General features: G+C 40.5%; 1 protein-coding gene across 2 annotated transcripts; it reads right to left on the minus strand.

Annotated features, from left to right (window-relative positions):
• Positions 1–2820: 2820 nt before the first annotated feature.
• NFIL3 (nuclear factor, interleukin 3 regulated) lies at positions 2821–17539 on the minus strand. Of its 2 annotated transcripts, none has more exons than XM_066339282.1 (2): positions 17326–17539; positions 2821–6803 (listed from the first exon to the last, which is right to left on the minus strand). In XM_066339282.1, exon 2 carries the CDS (start codon positions 6611–6613, stop codon positions 5240–5242), a length of 1374 nt encoding a protein of 457 aa, XP_066195379.1. In that variant the 5' UTR covers positions 6614–6803; positions 17326–17539; the 3' UTR covers positions 2821–5239. The 2 variants fall into 2 exon arrangements, with proteins under 2 accessions (XP_066195379.1, XP_066195380.1); XM_066339283.1 differs by lacking the exon at positions 17326–17539 and adding an exon at positions 8289–8678.
• Between the last annotated feature and the right edge of the window lie 7850 nt (positions 17540–25389).

The raw sequence follows: 25389 nt of genomic DNA on the forward strand, positions 1-25389 counted from the left end.
CCTACACAAATATTTTTGATGTTTGCTTGTTCACATTTTTAACCATGAGGCTTTTACAGAACATATGCCACCAAGTCTTTTATTGAGAATGAAAAGTTTGAGTACATGTACTGTCTATTTATGTGTATAGTGTCAAGAAAACAGAGAAAGGAAAACAGTGTTTTGCTACAATGGCCCTCATAGCATTTTATCATCTTTTCAGGTCTTTGGTGTGGTGCAATATTATGCTTCGATATTTTCCGATTTTTATACAAAGCATTAACATCTCAGTGTTCAAGGTTTCATAACAGAACTGCCATGGAAATGAATGCATTATGTTCTCAGTATACTTATATACCAAATTTAAGATAATTTTTGGAGGTCCAAATTGTTGGAAATTAGTTTAGCATCATGCCTCAGAATGTAGACATAATGGATATCAACGCTGGCACATACAGATACCTGGGTAGCCTGATTGTTTTACAAGTGTTAGTTATTAAATTAAAAGCCCCTTTGCACATCTAAGAATCTGAATAACATGAAAAAGTCCAACTGGCTAATGATTTGGGTTGTGCACTTACTTGTCAGGGGAGTGAGGGACAGTGGTGGAAAAATTGACCTTGCTATCTGAATGTTGGTAATATTAGACAGTCATTTAGCTTCCTCAGAATATTAGACTGATGCGGGCTTTTTTAGATAAGGTCTCTTTCAGACGCACTAGAAGCCAGAAGGATGCTTGCATGCAGGAGACAAACCCACATCAAATCATGGCAGAATCCCATATCCTGTGTTTGTTCTTCCCAGGCACTCCTGTTTGTAATTCTGTGGAGCTCCATAGTGTTCCAGAGGGAATTACTATAACTCTAGTGACAGCATTGCAATCAGTGCATGGGTAATAGCTGGTCAACTCATAAAAACCATAGAAGCATTCCCACTATTTTTTGGAGTCCTGAATGTCCTTTGACACTTTCTCTTCCAAGCAAATAAACACTATGCCTCTACTCTTACCTTTTGATCCTAATTCACCAAGTCCTTCTAGAGCAGTCATCAAATAATAGTTGAGTACCTGGCTACCTTCTCTTTCATAGTGAAGAAGTTCTCTATGCCTCCAGTCATATGGATAAAGTGACTTATGTATCACTGTTTTGTCATGAGAGTTAGCCTTAGAGATAGGACAATCAGTAGGAGTCTGTGGCTGGAGGGAACTGTAGTGTCTATCCTGGTGATGTTACTCATCTTGAGTGAGTCCCTTATTTTACACAGAAAAAGTCTACTTCATCAAGGGAGGTAGAACTTAACACTGCATTAAAAGCCCTAGGATTCTGCTGGTGTTTTTAACTTTTGATTTGGCACTGAAATGGAACAATATGTCACTCATTCTTATGCGAGAAATACCAAAAATTCTTTTGTTGTATTCTTGTAATTACCGATCTTGTATTGTGCAATAAACTATGAAAGTATTTTTCAAACAATATGGTAATAATAAAGGCCATGTTAATTGGATTCTTGGAGTTTCTTGCTAAATTCATTGTACACAATTTCCACCAGAATGTTCATGTACTAGCAAGTAGAAAAGATTTTTAGCAGTTGGCATTTTAACCAAACTTCAGTAATATGTTTATTGCACAATTTTGCATTTAAGTTGCATAGATATGGTTTTGGTCTCATCAACTACTCAGACAGACATTAGGGAGAAAATTAAAAGGGAAGAAAAATCAGGAATTGTTAGTTACCTATCTCCTATTTATGAAAAAGGGCATATTTGGCTGTACAGAATAATAATAAAATTTAAATATACCTCATGCGATACATAAGTTTTGCTGAAGACAGAAAGTTAGAGTATTCAGAAAATCATAATATTTGGGCTAAGTATATGTATGGGAATACCCACAATTCACCTCTGGCACTGATAGAACATGAGGCTGTATTACTGTGTTTATACACAAGTTAGGCAAATTTGACAAAGAGCTGTACTCCCACTTTGCAGTTTTAATTAGCCAGCAGTTGATATCACTAGGATAAAGTTTACCTTGCTAATCAACAGTCATTTTTCAGGCTTCTCTTAAAACTTTCCATGAAGTCTTTCACACTAATAATTATCATAAAAGAGAATTTATACTGATATGTCTCAGAATTACCAGTTTTTGTATGTGGCCTTCCTTAACATCTGTAATTGAAGATACACTAATGTGAGAAAGACTATCCTTTTGCCGTATTTCATGTTTTGTCAATTGCTGAGTTTACGAGTTTTTGTAAGTTAGAGGATTTTACGTGTTTTACACATTTAGAAAAATCCCATTTTGTGCTCAAAACCAACCTTCTGATGTCCCATTGAGAGACCAGCCAGGGATAATCTTTCCATGGAGGATTATTCTGTTTCCTGCAGTGCAAGGAAGGCAGGTTGGAAGAGCATGGCTGTCTGGTCTTACACTTACATAACCGTGTACCAGCTGAAGGCTGGAGCAGGGCAGTCTCACTGCACTCTCTCCCTTCCCACCCCCACAGGGTGACACTCCACCTTTCCCATTTCACATCCTGATGGGAAGCAGTCTAAAGATGGGCAAAGAGGGAGAGGGCTCTGCATGAGGCCATCTACACCTCAGTTACTGCAGTTGAGCAGTTCAGTCCACAGCTGTAGCCAACAATGGGGCTTTGCACGCATTGTTGTCATGTACTACCAACACTTGCAGTTTGTACCTTCAATAGGTTCATGAAAGATATTCCAAGTATTAGATGGAGAAACAGCAACTTCAGCAGGGAAGCTTGGTCATCAACCCAAGTTAATGCCCCTGTGTTAGACTATGACGATGAACATAATAGAAAAGCATGTGGTAAGTTAGATCTGGTTTTGAACAAAAGACAAATTATTTATTTCTTTCTTCAAATGAAGCATAACACTAAGGTATAAAGGGAGTATAAATAACATCTGATTGTGCTCCTAAGCTCCATGCTATAACTTTCTTGCAATGACATCCTTCAACAAATTAACTACATCATTACTGTTAAGTATTAATTGCACAAAACAGATACACAAAATATATAATGAGCTAGAAAGAGGACAACATTCTTCCATTATGACAAACAATTCTAACAAGAAATGGAAAAAAACCCAATAGGCTTACACTGATGGCAACACTGAGAGTTTTAAGTCCTCTCCTTGAACACATTACATGTGATAAATAATATGCAAAATATTTAAAGAATTTTATTGTTGCTTACAGAAGATACTTAGCAAGCAAGGAGACAGTAGCAATCACTGCCTCATGTCTCATATCCCCATCATTCAATGCAAATTTTTACATTTCATGCAATAATCCTGAGCTTATTTTCAGTAACATTGAAATGTCATCTACGTTAATTACCAAATACATACAGAGCCCAGCTATGGGGTCTATTGTATTATTAAGGCATGAAAAAAGAATAGCAGTTTATCAACTCTGAATGCCACAAATACAGCACAGCAGTTAGAAGGCTCAAAAAAGCTCAGAAAGTACCAGTGATTTCTGTGCGAAGGTCCTCCCAGAACACAACTGAATCATCAGTTCCTGAAAAGGCACAGAATCAAATCCTGTCCTCACTGACATCAGGGAGTTCTGCCATTGCCTTGACTGCTGGACCAAGCTTCAGAGCTATCAGGAGTGACTCAGACTCCTCTTCATATCCCCAAAAAATTGACAAACTTCCTCTCACTCAAGTCAAGTATTAATTGAAAAAACAATACCTACATATTGTTTTGTTAATTAGTATTTTAAGCCTGTGGAAAGGTTCAATTCATTATACAGTATGGCAATTAATAAAAAGCCTTTTCAGAAAAAGCTTAGTTGTTAGTCTGATTTATTTGTACATTAAAAGAAGGGGGAAGTCTCATGACGAGAACCTCTGCCAAGTTTATACTATATTTATAAATTATGTTTAGTTTTAAAATGAAAGATTTTGGTAAGCCAAACCAAGGATACATGATATACAATTCTAGACTCCATGGTTCAATGGCTCTTCTGAAAGGCAAAGAGCACCACAGCCCGGTCCAGTCATCAAATGAAGAACTCATTATCTGCATAAGTTGTAAGGAGCTAGCAGTCTCTAGATCGTGCAGTTCTTCACACAGTCTCTATTTTATGTTTGAGAAATTCTTGCAAAATGCCCTTTAGCAAGCCAAGGTATTCCAGTTCAGTTAATTAAGCCATTGAAACCAGGGACAAATTGCTGGCAAGACTTACTTCATGCATAATTGCATTATGTCCCACTCAGGGAACTGAAATAGCAGATGATCTCCTTTAACTCTACAACTGCTATTGCCTAGCCTTTGTGTAAGTATTTACCTAGCTGAGCTCAGAGTTTAGAAATCCTGTAGCCTTATACTTCATGTACAGGTGGCCCATGGTCTGCCATGGACAGAATGCTGGTATGCCAGAGGGGTGGACTTTCCTTACCTGCACCCCTTGCAGATGCAAGCCACCCCTTGGCAGAGATGGTGCCGTCCAATTCTGTCACTGCAAGGCTCTAAAAACTTTGCAGATGCACAAATCTGACTTAGCTAATTTCACCTAAAACACCAAGTTATAATATTGAAAAATTGCTTGTCACACTAAACCATTCAGGAAACTCATTACAGTCTCATTTGAGATTGAAGGAGAAAAAAAAGGTTGTTGATATTAGTTACTGGGTTAGAATTTGCAGGGGTTTTGGTTAATTTCTACGAAGAAATAAGTTTATGAAGGCTAAGGCTATAAATTGGTACTGTTTCATTTATAAATATTTACTTTACTTCTCTTCTAAAAAACATGTTAAGGAAAAAGGTGGCCAGAAGGATCACACATGTTGTAAATTGCAATTTGGTTGTTAGGCTGTAAAAACCAAAAACATAAGTGAAGTTGAGCACAGTGTAAGAAAAAACCCAGTTTTTAATTAACAACTTATTTACAAGTTCATAAAATCAGCTGAACTGGAGTAGATGTTCTATGTTTGTCACCAATATTTTATTGTAACTGGTAACTTGCACACTTTGTAGTAGAACAAAAAGAAATTAAAGTCCACTATATACAGCCTTTGTACAGGCTACTTGACTATACTCAAGGCATAGTGATCATAGCACAACCTAGTCTTCATAATAATTTGTGCACAAAAAGACACCAATCAGACATTATGTGAACATTACAGTGAAATGACATCACAAGTCCAGTGAAAATTCAGCATCATACAAAACATATTGATCTACTGCAAATGACATCCTTTGAAACAATAAGCCTTTTTCAGTAGTAAATTAACCAGAGTCTGATGCAGAGATTTGTGTAGTTATAAGTCTTTTAAGTGAAGCAACCTCTGCAGATAAGTTTGCTATGCCCTGCTTCAAATAGAGGTTCTCTGACTCAGAGACATTGTAGATATTGTCTTTTATTTCAACAACTCCAGTTTTGCAACCACTCTGAATTTTAACATTGAGTTCCTTCTGATGCCAGAGCTCTGGTTTAAGTGACCAGTCTTGGATATTAGTCACTTGAACCGAGAAAGGAGTGTGAGAAGAATGCACCAAGTTTTGCGCACCATGTTTTTCAAGCTCAAAATGTCTTTTTGAGGACATGTCAATGGGTGATGACAACTTCTGCGTTGCATCATAGTCATTATCCATTGCTTCCACTTTAACTTGCATGGCTTTGGCTTTGATTCGAAGCTTGTGAGGCAAAGCTGAAGAATTCACTTCTGGAACTTTAACTGTTGCATGAACATTTTTATGTTCAACTGGGGAATGAATTGGACCCTTAGGAACCTGCTGTTCATCTTCTCCATCAGATGACTTTCCAACTACTCCATCATCAGTTTCTGACGTTCTCGGGGAATTACTGGAGGACCTATTAACTTGCAAGAGAGGAGGAGAATGTGAGTACACATTAAAGGTAGCTCCCATGTAGTTTGGATATATGGATGCTTTATATGAACCTCTGTCATCTCTTGGCTCTCTTTCTAATTCCATGGGCTCCTGCTTTATAATCTGGAACTTATTTTCGGGACTTCTACAGTTGCTTTGTATACGACTTGGTTGGGTATGCTCTACAGTTGATGTTTCAGACACATCAGATATTGAGCTTTGAGGAGAATGTTTAATGACAGAAATACAGCTGCTACCAACTATAGATGGTTCATGTTCATCTACAAATGAGTTAATATTTGATTTGGAGCTCTGATAATCTTGAAAATACACAGTTGTTGAGCTACTGAGTTTCTGTATCTCTTGGGCATAGGCCGCAGAACTAATTAAACCAAACTTTAACTTCAGTGAAAGCAGTTCTGCCTTCAAAGTGGCATTTTCTTCTCCCAGTGCAATTAGTTTGTTCTCCAAGACAAGGTCATTCAGTCGTCGCTTTTCACGAGATCTTTTGGCAGCTTCATTATTTTTCCGCCTTTTCTCCCAATACATAGCATCTTTCTTTTCATCTGGAATGAATTCTCGCTTTCTCCGGCAAGCTGAAGATTTGCTCTTTCCACTACTTGCTTCAGTAAGTAGAATATCTTCATTTGTAGATAATTCATCAGATACTTCTGATAAGGTCGACTTAAGTACCATGATTTTGTCCACATTGCTACTTGTGTCAACAGGTCCGTGCTCCTTTTTAAGGGTCTGCATTTTTCTCAGCTGCATCAGCAACAATTTGTAGAAGATCTACTATAAGCAACAGAGCAAGCTATCTCCACAGTACTTCTCACTCCACAACTCGATAAATACAGTAATTTTAAATCCACGCACATGCTTCCTTTTCTTTCATAATCTCAGACGGAAGTGTCTGTCTAGAACAAATTTTCTTAGCAGACTCAATAATCTTCTTAAAAATCTGAAATAAATAGAGAATTTTATTACTACTTAGGAATTGCTGGTTCAAAACACACAAAAGTAGCTACTGACAAATAGTTTAGACAAGAATTTGGTTCATTAGACCTGCTGTAATATGATGACAGCTCAACACTGGAACTACTGATAGTCTAAATTTCATGACACCTAGAGGCAGCAGATTTGCTTCCAAAACAAATATTATATGATCCAAGGAAGAATCAGTTTAAAAGTATTTGAGTTTTGACCCTACAGTAATGCTGTCACAGAAGCTTCCATGATATCACTGGCCAAACGAAAACCTTCCACCACTTTAAACTGCAGGACACAAAGTATGTTGAAGAGCAGCACTGCAAAGTATCCCGTTCCACATTAAAGCATCTCTTCTTAAAACAGCTGTGGTGTATGACTTAGAAATGCAATATATTTGGGTCCTTCAAGGATTAAAAATAACATAAGCTGATTTAGAGAAGCTGGAGTGATCTCCATTGTCTTAAAATACATGCTTAATAGATATAGTCGATAATGGTGGTAACTGCTGCTTTTTAATCCTGTAAAAATATATATCTAAGTATTTGTATCCATTGTATTAATTCAAACTAGCAAGTTCACACACAAAATTTGGTCAAGTACTTAATGACTAAAAAATATTGACAACAAAATTATGTAATTTTTTAGTATCTTGCAAAGAAAACACTGAAATCAGTTTTGAAAAATACATGAGAGAAATAACATTTAATTTAAAAATTGCATTTGACAAATAGTCATATTATGTCAGAGTAAAGTTTAATACCATTGAGGCATGTGCACCTCCAGGAAACAGTATTTGCACTGAAGTAGAAGTTTAGACCCAGAAATCTTACCATTAACACAGAAAAAAAGCTTAACCTTTAGCTTCAGACATTTTAATCATTAAATTTGAACTTAAGAGTGTAAATTGGCCCTTGTTTTATTTAGTCCCTTTTAATGCAAAAATATTTATTCTCATAAGATTACTGGTCTTGATCTTAAGACACAACTTCTCAGTATATAATTTTCCAAAGTCAGTCATGTTCCTGGTAAAACAGAATGTAGCATGCCAAGTGCTTTTATAGAACTGACTATTGAGTCAGCAATCATTCTTGCCTGTATAACCCTCCCCATCATCCAAAAAAAATCAGCCACTTCAGATTAATGTCTCTATTTACTGGGAGTGTTTTTACAATAGCTAATGAAATTAATTTTAACATTATCAGTCAAGAAAGTTATAAGAGAATTAATTAACTGTATTCTGCCAGTTTCTCTTGTCTTTTCTAGACGACAAAGTGAAATGAGTGATGTAGTAACAATTAAGCAGGGTCATAAAGACTAAGGCTTCAAGCTGGGTTCTGTTCCATCAAACCATGCCAATTCTTCTGTCATGAAAAAATTAATAGAACAACTAAGTAGAATTTCCTAAAACCCATGGTTAATTACTGACATGTAACAATTTGTCTTTGACAATACATACCTAATGAAAAATAGTTAGACGCCAGCCACACCAAAGACAGCATCTAGTATTTTAGTGTAAAAGAAGCATCACAAATTGTCATGTTTGAAAAGAAGAAATGTACCTCTAAATACACAAACAGTTGCATAGTTAGAGCCTGATCCAAAATTTCAAGGAGTCAAAAGGGAGCTTTCTGTCAAGATTGCAGGAGCTGGATCAGGTTTAAAACCAAAAATTAATAACAAAGCAAAGCAACATTTGTTTCTCCAAATTTTCAGTACAGTTTAATTTGCTGAAGTAGGTGTATAGACATTTTGTCCATTTCACTGATACAGGGAATCAATTATTTAATACGTATATAACGGCAACTCAACACTTAAAAATCATTGCTAGAACTTTAAAACAACAACAACAACAAAAAAGAGAAGACAAGGCCACTTGACCATTTGTCACATTTGTAGACTATTCAGTCCCTGTAGCATCATTTTACACTAATAGAATGCTGGGATTTTAATTTGTTATCCTATAGAACTGGGAGTACAATTACTGATCCACAATTGTATTGATCCACTACAATCACTGTATTCACCTGTACCACTGGCAGACACCTTCCATGGCATGCAGCAAGAAGTTGTATTATGTACTGAATACCTATGAAACCATCACTTGCCTCTTAGCATGTATCTCAGCCAACTATCACCTAAGCAAAAAGTGTTCAACTTTTGTGAAATTCCATGTCCTTACCAGTTCACAGCTCTTACTGAATTTAACAATACTGGAGAGCTACACTCAAACCCAAATATTTGTTCTCCCAGAAAACACACACTAATATGCATATGTCATTATTATTATTTTAATATATATATATATATGTGCCATATAGCTTAGAACATCTACATTTACTTGAAGTGGTAGCAACAGCAAGGATGTACTTATAGAATCATTGGATATTTTAGAAGAATGAAACCATACCTACACAGATTAAATACTTTTCCCCCTATAATACTTACATCTTTTATTTTCATGTAATATAAAAGCAATGTTTAGTCTTGAACAAGATTGTATCAGGATAATAATTCAGACTCTATGTTCTCTAACTCAGAGTTATTCCACTTCAGTGTTTGTCCAACACTGTGATCTAGGAAAAATACTAATAATGCTAATAATAATTCGCAAAAAAGGTTTGGATTGTGGGTTTTTTTTTCCTAAATGAACGTAAACGAACATAGTTCATCAATATGACCATATTGATGGAAAAAAACTTGACTGCATGTCCAAATATCCACCTGCAAGCCTAGAAGTGGCACTGAGGTGCACTTAGCCCAAGCAGCTGCAGAGTTCATGTCCCTCATTCCATGGGACATCTGCAGATTGTACACTGGAATGGCCCAATCTGCTCATTGTAGCACTGTTAACTCCCGTTTTGGCCAGCCTCCCTGCTGTACACATTGTTCCTGGCACAAACAGACGGAACATAAGTAGCATGCAATCTACACCAAATATTAAGTATGTATCAAAATGACCGTGTTTTTGCGTGCAATATTCAACTTTGCTCTCTGCCAGAGTCCATCAGTAAAGCTGTCAAGACAGACATGTAACCCACTGACATACTCACATGGGTTTGCTATTTATGCAGTTAGACCTATGCCATTACTTTTGCGAATTAACAAAACAACAAAAGATCTTCAACTAACCCTTCCTATACCTCTTGAACACGTTTATTATGGTAACTGAAATTGTGACTTTACAAACAGGAGTCAAACCCCTTGTTTAGTAATACTTCTCCATGTGGATCAGCCCAATGCTAAGTCTGTAAACAAATAAAATTCCATCTGATGATAATGGCAGCATGCCTTCAATGGAACCAGCCATTTCATTTCACTTCCCTTGCATTTTATAATTCCATTGGAAAATATGAGTATTTACACATAAATTAATGAACTATAATGATTCCTCTGACTACATTTCAAATTCCAATATTTTCCCTTATGATTAATTTTTCAATTGCTTTATCACTCCCTCATAAAGTGTTATAAAACCAACATTTGGTTGGTTGATGTTAATGGCATTGAGTGCCAATTCTACAATGTAATAATACTCGACCCTATTAACTTAATTACAGAGCCAGTCTTGCTCCCACAGCAATTTTGCCATTGGCTTCAACAGAAGCAGAATACAATCCCAGATCCAACTATTAATGGGACTGTTGTATAGGACTCATGCCGTTGAATCAAAAATTATGTATGCAGAAATCACAAAACATTAATTTATCCATGGGACTTAAAAATACTGAAGTGATAACATGGCACATTCAAGAGCTGATCCTCGTGATTCATGTATTCACACTGTAATAATTGAAAGGTCTCAAAGTTTGGAGGACAGGACCACAATCTTTCTCTCCTCTGTGTAATTTAATTACATAAGTAACCTCTGTTTTACAGAATGTATGTGGGCCTCCTCATGTACCTAAGCTTCCTCATAGAATAACAGGATGTTTTCCTTTATACTTTGCAAAATAATTCGTGCTATTTCCAAGCATAATTTTTCAAACATATCCTAGGATAAAATGACTGTTTAATTCTACATCTCTAGCATTTTGATAGCGATTCTATCAGACTGAATGAAATGAAATCCCATTTCTAGCACTGGATGCCTAAATGCAATTCAATTCTGTATCATGATGTCTAACAAAAGAATATCTATCAGTCCTTTAAAAATGGAAGAAAATAACAGTTATGTATAGCTTCTTGTTCTAGAAAAAAACCATGCCTCTATCATCACCACTACTATATGGCACACTCCAGAAAAATAACTGCACTTTTATTAATGTCTCCCCTTATTTTTAGTTGCTGTTGTCCATGTTTTGCATAGGTATCATTTAATTTTATTACTGCCACCATTCTGCCCCAATTTATCAATTTTGAAAATCTGTCTAGATACCAGATGAGCTGCTATACAAATTACTCATTAATTCATAAGTCACGAGTTTGCATTCCAAATTTTGGAAAACTGAAAGATATATTTTGTGCTTTATCTTCAAAGTATTCTAAAAACAGTTGCTACCTATCTGAATACTTTTATGAGGTACAGAAAAAATATCATTCTCACCATGCACATGGGACAGGAAGCTGAGTTTAAGCTCAGGTGGTGCATGCACAGCCTCCCTAAACACTGCTGAAAAATTTTGGAGGTACTCTACCTCAACTGGTTTCCACAGGCAAAAATTATGCCATGAAACTCTGTACCTATCATTATCTATCATAATTCAGATATCCTCTCCAACAGAGAGTATTTAAACCTCCACTGAAATCCTCTAACATACTTCTTGCCCTTTACCTACAACAGCTTGTGAGTTTATGTTCCTGTTGAAGAAAAGATTTAATACTAGCTACACTAAAGGAGTCATATCCCTGGGACAGATTTGTGGGCCAGAGGGTCTAGACAACATAGAACAAATGAAGTTAAGACTTTTTGAGAAAACCTAGGTGACTGCATTTTTTGATGGATGATGGACAGGTTATCCACAGTCACAAAGGGGAAAAGCACTTACAATACAAATATTGCCACCAATTTCTGTTGTTACGTAGAAATGTGCATAAGGACCATAAATATGTTACAACAGCATGAAGCAGTGCAGAAGTATTGATCCTGTACACAGTTTCCTTTTCCTACAACTTCATGTTGTGCTTAAGTGCTTACTGTTTCAGGACCAATGTGTAATTAGGTCAGTGGAACACTGATGATGATAACTTTGTACAAGATGACCCACTTTTGCTAGAATGTTGATCCTGTTATTGAAAGAAAAAAATGGAATATGCCACAAATTATATTTTATCAGACACATCAGAAGCCATTTTTCACGACACTGTTCAATCAAATTTAAGAAAAAAAAAAAGAGTAAGATTGTCATAGACCTTGAAATGCTATTGCAAATGCCTATTACCCAACTCCACATTGTACACAGAAAGCTGATGTCATATGTAATTTTTACAAAAGGCTTTCATTGTTAGAAAAATTACTTCAGTTACTGTTTATCTTAAAGACTACAAATTAACTCATTAAAGTACAGCTTGCTTACCAAAGGTAAATTACAGAAATAAAATTTCTATTTAGAGAGCACAAAACATATGTTAAGGGTAGCTGTTGCTCAGAAAAGGTCAGTGAAACTTAATAAGTGCAAATTTGCCCCACATTCTCTTTCATTTCCTTATGAACATAGTATGAGTCTGCTAGATCTGTTCATTTTCCCCAAAATAAGCTGTTCATTGCTCTGGTTCAAATTGTAAAAAACAAGATCTAAGAATATTACTGATAGCACCAGGAGAAAAAACTGAGAAGGAAATAAATATATCTTGGGTAAATTTTTAATTCCATATACATAATATATATAGTATACACATGTAAATATGCAACTTAATTAATATCGTATCAATTTCCAGTAATTTTATTAAAGCCTCAATAGAAACAATTGTTACTGAAGTTACAGTACTATGACAGTGTGTTTCTCATTTCAATAGCTACCTGACAGCAGGAAGAACTAGACTATGAAAAGCTATAACTTAATAGCAACCATGTTCTGGAAATACAATCTCAGATTTCCCTTAGTTACAAACCATAAAAAAAAAAAAAAAAAAAACAAAAAAAACAAAAAAAACAAAACAAAAACCAAAAAGCCCACAAAATAAAATATTAATTATTCTGACAACAAACGGCTTTCTGTTACTGAACTGTGTTCTTAAAATGCCAACCATGGACCAGACCTTCAGCTGACCTAAATTTATATGGCTCTATTTAAAGGCAGCAGAATTATGTCAATTAATCCCAGTTGATGCTCTAAACATGCATCTTGTTATATAAGAACTGAAGTAAACATATGAAAAAACACTGGCTGTAAAATGTTATCTACCACTCACGGCAGACGGAACAGAGAAATAGCAACCTTTAGAGATCCAATTCTGTGAGAGAGTCCAGACCACTGGCCATGCTGAGCATTATTTTCTTTGTTGGGTTGCATTCCACTTACAAAGAGAAGTCTTGCAGCACTGGCATCTATATTGTCAGCTGTTGTACAGACACCTCTGTGGCAAAAAGGGGTTAATTATTCAAGTGCTGCAGGACAGACTGAAAATAACACCAAGGTGGAGCAACTCAGGAAAGGGAAAAAAGCCGTGTCTTAAATACGGCATTTTTTCTAATAGAATATATATTTAGTATCTGTCACAAAATTCAATCTCATAGTAGGGTATTTTGGACACGGACCAATTCAACAAGTGAATTAGAAAAAAACATAGGGTATCTAAGGTGGCCTTAGATTTATTTCAGATCTACCTTATAATATAATTTTTAAATGACATTGCTTCTACCATATTTTTGGTCAAGACCAAGTATTCCCTTGTTTACACAATCTTGGTTTTGACAGTCATGCTTACCAATATTAGACAGTTACATTATCTTGTAGCTACTAAAAAAATATTTTCAAATACTGTAAGGTAATGACTTAGTACTGCAAAATATTAACATGGAAATCAATTGTCATTTTCTTTTAGAATGGACTGCAGGAATTGGCCATCTATTTGCACTTTTTTCTATTACATAGCCTAAGCACATTTATATCTCATAACTGGCTGTAATGATCATGGCAAGGTCACCTAGAAGAGTCAATTAAGCTGATGAGTCAGATACATTGCTTAACAGTGTGTAATAAGACTCAAACAGAGGATTTTATTGTTCACATTATTGCATCACAGTGATGTTATAACAGCAGCGAGATTGCAGTCTGGAAAAAAACTATTGCATAAGGGTAGTTTGCATAACTATTTGTTAAAATAAGTCAATTTTAAATGAGCTAAGGTTTATTTCATTTAAGAGTTTTATTTCAAAATAAAGAATTGGAAAAAACCAGCATAGTACTGATATCTTTCTCACACTCTATTTTGACTCTATTGCAACAGAAAGAATGTCTCTATGTTCTATAAATTTTGTCCAAAGCAAGGTGAATGGTGCTCCTTAAGACCAGATAAGCTGTATGGAGGTCATGTCAGTTCATACTGCCTATGGGAAGACTCTTAGCTTTTCGACACCTTCACATTATTTTCTTAAAAACCAAAACAAACAACCAAAAAAAACCCCTCCCTAAACCTCAAAACAAAATGCAGAACAACCCCCAGCAAAACAGCAGAAACTTGAGGCTTTGTATGCAAATTCAGAAATCTGGATATTTTAAAAGCTAATAACAGCCCTTTGGAGCATGAGTTAAAAATATAAAGTAAATGAAAGTGGAGGCAGAATATTCTAAAGCATATTAGCATTTTAACAGTCAAAGACATCTGTAATGTGAGAACTTTCGTAACAATAACTGTTGGTGCCAATGTTGTTAACGATCCTTATTCAGTAGTCCTTGAACTTGTTGGTTTAAATCAGGTTTTTGGACCAAAACACCAAATCCTTATTCATTCGAGTTTCCCATCAACATTTTGTTTGAATAAGGGTCATAAAAGCAATGCACATAGCAATATTCCAAACGAGACTCTGGATTTAATTAATTACTGAGGAGGGCAAAGATAACTCAAAGTAGGTTACATACACACGGGAGCAAACATAACGAAACTAAGTGCAATCAATTCAAGTTGCAAGGACGACAACAACGAAAAGAAAAACCAAAACAGGGCCGTTTTTAACACTCCAAAAGAGCCTCACTGTCAAGGCTGTACTTGGCCCCGACAATCAAGTAGCAGAAAAGTTTATGCAGTTACCAAGAATATTACATTTTTAAAATACTTTGCTGCCACTTCCTACAGCAGGTACAACGAACATAAAGCCTGTGGCTTGGGGTACTGTTGGAAGGTTTTTGGCCAGAAGCACGGTGATGTCGGTTTCACCAATTGGAGAACCGTTTAAGTAACCAAAAATAAAAAAAAAAAAAAATAAAATCACCTCATCTTGAAAGGCAAGTTATCGTCAGCAACTTTCAAGCTACGTTCCCATCGAGGACACAGCACAAGCTGGTCCCGGAGTACAAAACATACAGCCACTGCGGAGCCGAATTGACTTGGGGGAAAAAAAAAAAAAAAAAAAAAAAAAAAAAAAAAAAAAAAAAAAGAAAAAAAAAAAAAAAAGAAAAAGATTTTGAGAACTGGGCAACGATGGTTGTGTTATTTTTTTTTTTTTTTAAACCTTTATGATGTTGTTGTACTTCGTTACGTAAGAAACGAAAGAAAACGCTCATCTCGTGCCTACCTGCGAGGGCCTTTGTCTGGCGATCCCTGCCTGCAGGCGACGGTGGGACTAGGGGGGTGATGGGCAGCGGGGTGGGGACGCTCCGCGGGGCGCGGTGTGGGGCCGAGCTGCGGGGAGGCGGCGTCCGCCGCCTCCCCGCAGCTCGGCCCCGCACCGCGCCCCGCCACAAAGGCTGCCCGGCTCGGCGCCGCGGCCCCCTACGTGACCGGCGGCGCATGGCCCCGGCCCGCTCGGCCCCGCGCTATCAGCCCGCCGCCCCCCCGCCGCCGCCGCCGCCGCCCCAGCCCAGAACAAAGGGCTGAGGGGGAGCGCCAGCGCCCCCAGCCCTCGCTCGCCCGCCGCCGCCGCGCCCCGTCGGCCGCCGGGGGAAGGGAGGCAGCGGCGACCCCCGCCAGCCTCAAGGAGGAAGAAGGTGGGCGAGGAGGAATCGTCGGGCTCCGCGCACCCGCGCCGTTCCCCCGCCCGCCGGGTCTGTCACACTGACCTACTACCGGCGGCCGCCCCCGGAGCCCGGCTCCGCTGCCCCACGGGGGCCGGCGGCACCTGGCCCACAGCCCGCCGCGGCCGTCAAGGCACGGCCGGGACGGCTCGCTCTCCCCACTCAGCGCGGCCGAGATCTCCAGGAAACGCCCTTCTTCCTTAAATTAAGCCATTCCCGTCTGTTTTGGTTTGTTGTTTTTGTTTGAGGCTTTTTTGGTTTCTTTTCTTAATTTTTTTTTTCTTTTTACCATCGAAAGCTCGTGCCGGAGAGATGGCACGGCGTCTGAGCGAAACGCCTTCCCTAAAAAAAAAAAAAAAAAAAAAAAAAAAAAAAAAAACGCCTAAAACGCCTCCGAAAGCGTAGAGTTAAAAATCCGAGCAAATGCCTCGAACGTCTTACACACGCACGGCTCTGGAGAAAAGACCAGAAATAGCACATGAAGCCACAATTGCTAAAACGCGAAGCGTCTAAATATAGACCCAACACAAATCTCGTTTTAAGGCACCCGGCACGCAGCCGGCGAGCGCGCCTCGCCTCTCCACTTACCCAGTTGTCTACTTCCCTTAATAAACACACTTTAACAAAACCTGTTATAGTTACGGGTTTGGGGGGCTTTTTTTTTTTTTTTTTCGGGGCGAGATTGTCCTAGTTTCTTTGTAGGGAGATTATAAAATCGCATAATTAGCTCCCTCTTCCCAGCCCGGCTGCCAGCAAATTTTGTGGTTACATAATGCAACATTTCCAGGAACTATTATGCGATCGGTCCCGCAGCGCCTAAAAAACAGCGACAAAAAGTGACGGAAAGGGCTGGCTGAGACAAGCGCAGCCCCGGTCCCGGGCCGCTGCCATTGATCCCGACTGCCCGCGGGCAACATGCCCCTACCCTGCCCGAGAGAGGGCTCTGGCCGGCGGGCTCCGGCAGCAACTCCCGGTGGTTTTGTGGCCGACGCACGGCTGGCGTTGCCCGGGACCCAACCCTCCGCCCCGCACAGCGTCCGCCGTGGCAGCTCCGGTCCCCGCCGGCACATTATGCAACGCGGGAGAGCCGCTCCGGCGGCGCTGCCCGAGGACACGCCGGGGGCAGCGCGGCACGCCAGGAACGAGCACGCCCCGACAGGGAGAGCCGTCGGCCGGCATCTCCCGGGCTGCCTCCCGCGCCGCCACCCCTCTGCCGAGCCGCCCGCCGCCGCGCAAAGCGGGGCCATCGACGGACCCCTCCCCGCCCGGCGGCAGCGGCCGGAGCCGGCTGGGCGCCCCTTAACCAACAGCCGATCCCCAACCGTAGCTACAGCGCAGCACCGGGCGGGCACCCCAACTTTGTACGCGCGCCTTCTTTCCTACCTGCAGCGCACCGCGGAGCGCCGAGCATACCCCGCCCCGCGCCGCTCCTCGGGCTAGGCGGGCGGCAGTGCGGAGCGGTGCGGACGCGGTGCAGTGCCGCGCCGTGCGGGCGGCGGCGGAGCGGCGGGCGGGAGCGCGCGGCGGCGGCGCGGAGGGATGTGTGTTAGTAGGTCAGGGCTGCGCGGCGCGGGGCTCATAGCCCGCATGCCGGCCGCGCCGCGCCGTGACTGGCGGCCGCGACTCGCCAATCGGAGCCGGGAGCCGCCGGGGGCCAGCCAATGGAAAAGCTCAGGGGCGGGGCGAGGCGGGGCGCGGGGCGGGGCGTGGTACAGTAGGTCTGTGTGCTGGGATTGCATAACCTCTGGCGGGGGGGGGGGGGCGGCGCGGGGGGTGCCCGTGCTTACGTAACTGGCGCGGCGGCAGCGCGCTGGGGGGCGCTCGGCCCGCGCAGCCTCCGCCCGCTGGGGCGCGGCGCCTCCGCTCCGGCGCGGCGGGGCCCGAGCGCCGCCTCCCCGCCCCGCGCTGCCTGCCGCCTCGGCTCCCGCCGCGGTGCCGGGATGCGCGGCGTTACGGGGGTGTGTCTGCGCGGCGTGCGGGAGCCGAGCCCTCGCGCCCGCCGTCTTCGCGCTATCGAACAAGGACGCGGGAGCCGCGCTCCCGAGGCGCGTATCCGCCTCTTCGCCACGCGCAAGGGCGATCCGCCGGCGCATCGCGCTGTGGCTGGCTGCCGTCTCAGGCGGAAAGCAGTCGTGATAATCGTGAAAGGACGAGGAGGAGAGAAATGGCAAGGGGAAAGGAGCCCGGTGGCGGCCCTGGCCTCCGCGGGCGTCAAGGTTTGTCCGCCGGCCTTCGTGGCCGTGAAGGCTGAAGGATTTCGGTGGTGTTGGTTCATGTCCGCCTCGCCGGCAGCGCTCAAGCGCTGCGCAGAAGCGGGGACGCACTTTGGAGAAGCTCGGTCCCGCTGGCCCTCCCGGGGCCATCCCCGCCAGCAGCCCCCCGTCCCCGCAGCCCGAGCCTCGCCTCCCAGTGAGCGGAGATGCCGTGGAGAGTCCGGTGCTGGTGTGCCCCCTGTTTAACTCCGCTTTAGAAAGTGACACATGGCCAGCAAGAAATCCAGTTGTCATCCCAGAATGGGTTTGAATGCGTCTGATTACGTGTGAGAAATGAATCTTCCTCTTTTTTATCCTCACAGAAGGTTTTGTATCTCCATCTCTTTTTTTTGTTGATGTTTCAGAAGTAAAATTTATGGAGACAACAGAAAATTTTCTTTATTAAATACTAGTTTCAGAACATAAATGATTCCTGATTTCATTCTGTTAAACATTTACTGAAATAGTGTAGTCCTCACCAACATTATCCTGGTGTATTACTCTGTCATCCTGTATTTATATGTCAACAGAGATAGCCCTCTGGAGTAAAGCAAACGTAACAGAAAGCAAATTCAGAGTACTTTTTTTTTGTTTATCTCAGTCCTCAGTCTTTTATCACATGTACCCATAATATCCCTCCACAATAAAATCTAAGTTCCTTAAATCCATTTCTATCTATCTCCCTGGATTATTTAATATGAAAAGTCCAATAACCTTTACTCACATTGGTTTATGCTTCTTCCTTTCCTATTTCTAATATCGGGCATATGGAGCTGCTGTTAAAGGCAGCAGACTATGGAGCCCACTGTGACAGAAAGCGGATTCAAATGCAGCCCGTGTCTGAGAGATCAACCACTGCCTCCACCTGGATGCTGCACAGTCAGGTGTTTTTTTTTTTTTTTTTTTCCCGTGCTTCCACTTGCCAGTGGATAACAGACGTGCAGAGACACTTGGCATGCTGCTGGAAATGTCAGATGTGAGATCCAGCAACAAGCTTGAAGACCTGCTTGCTCATAAATATTGGTGGCTTACTTAAGGTTTTAGGCACAGAAGAACCTATGTAAGGAATCTTGTGCAAGCACACATTATGTCCCACACATATTCTACCAATCCAGTGCATTGAGTACTCAGAACTGTCAAAAGCCAAAGTAAATCCTTAAACTTCCGACAGCTTTTAAAATTAAATGGTGCATATTGTTTTCACCATGACAAATGGTTTCTGATGAATCCTGGGCATACACTTTTAACAACTTTAAGTCTCATATCTAAAAAAAAGAAAGCAGTAGTTCAAATTTGCCTTCATGACTCAGGTTCTTCAAATTCTAGAATTCTAGAAAGAAGCCTCCAAGGCAGATAATATCCTTCTTATGTGGGTGGACAGTCTTGGAAATAATATTCCAGATGGAGTTTGGTCGCCTATTTGCTTATATGTTTGTCACTAATTATAATCAGCCATAAAAACAGACCTGATCTTTCTCCCAGATTAGTAACAAGAATGTTTTCTATGTATTATAATACTTCTACTCTGTGGAGGTCAGGAAAGTTAAAACCTTTTTACTGTAAAATCTGGTCTTACTCTCCAAATCTTACAGGGCGCTTGACAAATTCAGGAATAAGGTGGCATACGGGGCTGAATGTTGATGTCGCTGAAGGAATGTATTCACTATTTTTCCACCTCTCCTGAGGTACAGAAAAAAATCCCATGAATGAAAGACATAGCTTTGTGCATTCTGCACAAAAGGAGTCTAAGGCTTTTGGGAAAACTGTAAAAAAAGAGAATCATTCTATGATTATCCACCTCTGCTGGTTTTCCTGTTGGAGGGATGAAGTAGGTCATGAAGATCTTCAGCTAAATTCTCAGTTGACTCTAGCATGGTATGATTTATACTTGCTTTTGGACAGCGCAATGTTAACTTCAACTCCTTTAGATTCATTGGTATTTATTGCTATATGGCTTAAATTCTCTTAACACTACCTCTGATTTTGGTTTAATGAGAATTTCTAAGCCTACAGTGAGTCATAGTACTACATGCAAGTCTAGAAAAGGCATTTGAGAAACAACTAAAAAAATATAACAGAAGCAATGTCTGCCATCTCTAACATTGGTTAACACTTTAGCATTCAGCTGTGTCCATGCTTCTTAGGCCTTCCATAATATCGCCTTTGAATATGACCCAACCTGAAATTTAGAATCAGATGGAAGTAAAAGTTCCAGTGCCTCCAAAGAAAAAAGGCTTTCATTCCTCACATTTATTACTGTCCACATACAGTATTACAAAATGTAATAATTAAAATAAATCTGGAGCAAAATAAGAATAAAATGTTTCTTAAGATTATGCTTTACTAAACACAGTTTAATGACTTTATAAAATGTTTCTTAACATTATGCTTTACTAAACACAGTTTAATGACTTTATTTATATATTACACACACACATACTCTCTGAAATCTACTACAAAGATGGTGACTTCTGCTATTATCCTTGGTTCTCTTGTATTGCTTTCTTTATATCTGTAGGAGGTTTACTACATAGCAATGCAATTACAGAAAACTATATTCAGCAATCTTTTTATATATTTAGTATGATCAGTGCTCAAAAATGTTTAAAATTAACTGACTCCTCCAGGACTTCCTGCTCAAGAACAGCAGTAGTGGAAGTTCCATAAAATAGATGATATTGTGATTTTATAAAGATAAAAGATAGGAATAAAATGCATTAAAGAAAAAGGCTAGTCATTTGACTACAGTTCAAAGTATTAATCAAAATATTTCCATGCATCTGGGAACATTTGTGGAAACTGTTCTGGAAAAATATTTGTGCTGTAATGTACTCTTGCTGAAAGCAAACCCAAGAGAAATAGATGTTCACATTGTAACTTAGGCAGACATAAGTGAGGCAATGTTTACTGGAACTGTTAAGTGTGAAGAAACACCAAAAATTTCACAATAAGTGCATAGACTAAATAAAGAAAATTTACATGATACTTTAGCACTGTGGCAGCCTACTTAAGGCTTCATGGCTATTCATACGGCAAACTAAGAAGGTTATGGTCTTCAATTATTTTAAGCAAGTCTAAAAGCAAACAAAAATGTCCTATTCTTTAGATCTCAAATGCCAGTTCTGCCCATAGAACCACTGGCTTGTTACCCACTTAGATTGAGAGACAATATTGGGAACATCAATATCCCAAAGACTGATAGAAGTATCTGATTTCATCTGAATATTTTAAACACAAAAGAGTACTTTCAAAATGTTCTTTTCATTAATGAACACATGTGCTGCTAATATGTATAACACTGCCTTTACTGAAACTCTTGAGATAGTGCTACCAATGTTGTGAAAAGTAGAAACATGTAATACCACTCATTTTCAATACTGGACTGGGAAAAAAACTCACTGGAAAGCCCTCAAGAATGTGAAAATGTGCCATTTTATGAAGTGAATAGTATGCATATAGAAAGTGGGAAATGCTAGGAATATCATTGAAAAGAGAAATAAAATTAAAAAAAAAAAAAAAAAAAAAGAGATGAGTCCAAGCTTCCCTCTTCCTATGGCTGAGTGGCAGACATGATCAGTAGGAAATCTGGAGTGCACCATATAAAAACACGAGAAGGAAAGCCAGCACTATGAGATAGCAAGGCACACCTTATATCCACATTAATTTGGAAGGAAGGTAGGAGAATCAGCAATTTCTCATGGCCAACAGCACAGGAGGGAGACAAATGTCAAGTCATTGCCTTTGGGAACTGTTTCAGTGTGGTGAAACAAGCTCACCACACTTTGCGGCCCCTTGCTCAGAAATTGCCAAGGACCAGTGGGGTTTGATATGTGTACTTACTCAGAGCTGCCTTGCTGTTGACTTTTGAATCACTCTGATTAAATGAGACAGGACAATAATTTGGAGGATTTTGCTGTGAAGTGGGAATTTTTTGAGAAGTAAGATCAGTTCTACTAGAAAAGACTCGAAGATCCTTCATGTCCAGAGGCTCTCTTGGTTTGCAGCAACAGAAGCAAGAGCTAGCAGGATCTTGTCTAAAGCCCCAGCAGATGAAATTTTATCACTGAGAAGCAAAAAACAACTCCCTCCAAGACTTTTTCACATTTTCCCTTTAAGCAGTTTTCGGTCCACATGGATATGAGCAGTCTTACCTCCAAAATAAACTAAAAGTGTCTTGTGTAAAAGTTTCCCAAATGACAGAATTAACGCAAACCTCATTCAGTTAGTCATCTAAATGAGATTACTCAAAAATTATAATAAAAGTCACAGAATTTACTGCCTGGTCTCCAGCAGAGCCAAGACAAGGGAAAGTCAAAATTCTTAGTCAGTCTTTTCAATATGACCTAACACTATTCACTGCTACTTTTCTAGTCATCTACTTTTCTGCTTCATTTGTCATACTCCAAGGTGAGAAATATGTGAAGAAACCAGTGGCATGGGGGGTTTTGGCAGTCATTTCTTAAACACAGTTGAGACTTGGTCTTGCCATTTAATCTTTTTTCACATTAGTCATCCCACTGACTTTGGTGATTTACATTTGTGATTAATCCTGACTTAAATTACAGCACTAAATCTTTAAGAAATATACCTCACTTGATTTACCAAGATGTTTAGAAATATGTGTGTTTGACCACTGCAGGCAGAAAGACACTGGGGACAGATAGTTTTCTATGATGTTATGTTTTGAGATAGGACACTGAAAACAAACATCTCACGATGGGTTTTTACAGCCACCATAACAACTAAGAATAGTAAAATGTGTATTAACATACTGAGCAGTTGGCTCTCCTATGACAGTAATTATCAGTGAGTCATTTGGTGAAGCCACTATACTTTGCAAAATAGTTGGAGATGTGTTCTATTGAAAAAAATTGAATAGTAAAGTTAAAGACAAGAAGAACTATAAAAAGTTTGTCACACAGCAGTGATTATCAGAAGGGCAAGAAGAAGCCTTTGTTCTGTGCAGGGAATGATTCTGCTACTGTTTCATGGTTATTGTACACTAAAGCTGTGCAGGCACTGAACAGGTTAATTATAGCCTTATGGACAGAACTGAGTGTAATTCTTAGTCCTAGACCTTTCTCTCAAGAACTTAAAAGAGTCTGCAAAATAGCCTTAGCAGAGATCACTGAGAATCATGCTCTTGGCTGTTCAACAGCTGTTGTTGCATGGTCTTCACCATTTAAAGACTGGCAGGCAGATGGCTTAATTCAAAGTTTTGCTCTTGAAATTCTCCACTCTGCTGCTTGGTAACATAGGAGGAGAAAACATTACATTGCTCTAATTCCTTTTCACCCTCAACATATTCAGGTGACTACAGTTTTTCCTTCTGTGAATACAAGAAGGGAAGTATCTTTCTTCCCAATGAGTCCAACTGGGACCTAGAGATGTGGGAAACTGGGACTGCAAGTACTCAAGTCCAGAGGGCTTTGTCTGATAGACATCTGAAGAAATCTCTACCAACTACTGCTGGTATAAATCTCTTTTGCACTGGTGTCTTCCTACATTTTGTACTGCAGAATTGTAAATCTGGCATCCAGAAGGGTGGGTAGAAAGTGGACTAATATGCAGGAAAAGATACAAAGAGCAAAAGTGATCTTGCCTTTTGTAGCATAGCCATCAAGATGCTCACCATGGAGAGAAGGTGTACTTACAGGACAGTTTATGCATTGTTGCATTACCTACAGGACATTTTATATGATGTTTCATTACTTACAGGACAGCTTATGCATTCAGCTGGATGGACAATACCCTGAAGAATGTCCTGTGTTAATACATGTACCTGTGGTAATAAACAGTCAGTCATCATGAATCTTGAACTATGGATTCATGCAATGGCATTGTGGGTGACCCTGGGTGGATGCCAGGCACCCACTAAACCCCCTGTGCCTCTATCACTACCCTCTGCAACTGGGCACAGGAAAGAAAGGATTCATGGGTTGAGATAAGGATCAGGAGAGATAACTCACCATCATGGGCAAAACTCAAAACTCAGACTGGGGGTAGTAGTTGATTTTACTGCTAGCAAAGTCAGAGCGGGATAATGAAAAGTAAAATAAATCTTACAGACAATTTCCCTTCTGCTCCTTCTCACTACCAGCTCTACCTCCTCCCTCCCAGTAATAGAGGGGACAGAGAGATGGGGAATGGGAGTTACAGTCAATACATCACATGATATTCCTACTGCTGCCCAGGGAGAAGGGTCTTTCTCCTGCTCCAGTGTGGGATCCCTCCTACTGGCGATAGTCCTCCATCATCTTCTCCAGTGTGAGTCCATCCCATGGGCAAGCAGATCTCCACAAACTACTGCAACATGGATTGCTCTTCCACAGGGTGCAGTCCTTCAAGCACAGCCTGCTCCTGGGAGTCCCCCCACAGGGTCACAAGTCCTGCCAGAACACCTGCTCCAGCTGCTCTCTCTAGGTAGGCTGCTCTTTCTATGAGTCTGCAGGTCCCTGCCAGGAGCCTGTTCCAGCACGGGCCTCCCAAGGGGTCACAGCCTCCTCTCAGGCATCCACCTGCTTCAGCCTGGGGCTCCTCCATGGGCTGTGTTTGGATCTCTTCATCCCCATGGACTTCCATGGTCTGCAGGGGCACAGCTACCTCTCCATGAGCTGCACCAGGGCTGCAGGGGAATATCAGCTCTGGTGCCTGGAGCACCCCCTGCCCTCATTTTCCACTGAACTCAGTGTCTGCAGAGTTGCTCCTCTCGTGTATTCTTTGGCGCAGATTACATCTGCCTATTAAGGTGGGTTTTTTTACCTCTTAAATATGTTATCCCAGAGGGTTACTATCTTTCCTGACTGTCTGGGCCCTGACCAGCAGTCCATGTGTCCTGGAGTTGACTGTGTTTGGCTCTGTCTGACATGAGGGAAGCTTCTGGCAGCTTCTCATAGAATCCACTCCTGGAAGCCACAAAACCTGGCCACACAAACCCAACACAAACGGTTTGAGTTGGAAGAGACCTTAAGGATCATCTAGGTCAAACCCTCAAACATTTGTCCAAACACGCCCTGAACCACCCATATTCCTTCATAGAGCACTACAAGGAAAAACCTACTTACTAGCCAGCTAAAAAGTAGTTCTCTAAAAATAAGGATGATAGAGACTTACACAATAATGTATACACAGTTTTCTTCATTGTGTTTCATGCAAGAAACAAATGTCAAATGCAAAAAATAGTTAAATGTAATAA

The sequence above is a fragment of the Sylvia atricapilla genome, chromosome Z (genome assembly GCF_009819655.1).
Source record: "Sylvia atricapilla isolate bSylAtr1 chromosome Z, bSylAtr1.pri, whole genome shotgun sequence".
NCBI lineage: Eukaryota > Metazoa > Chordata > Aves > Passeriformes > Sylviidae > Sylvia > Sylvia atricapilla.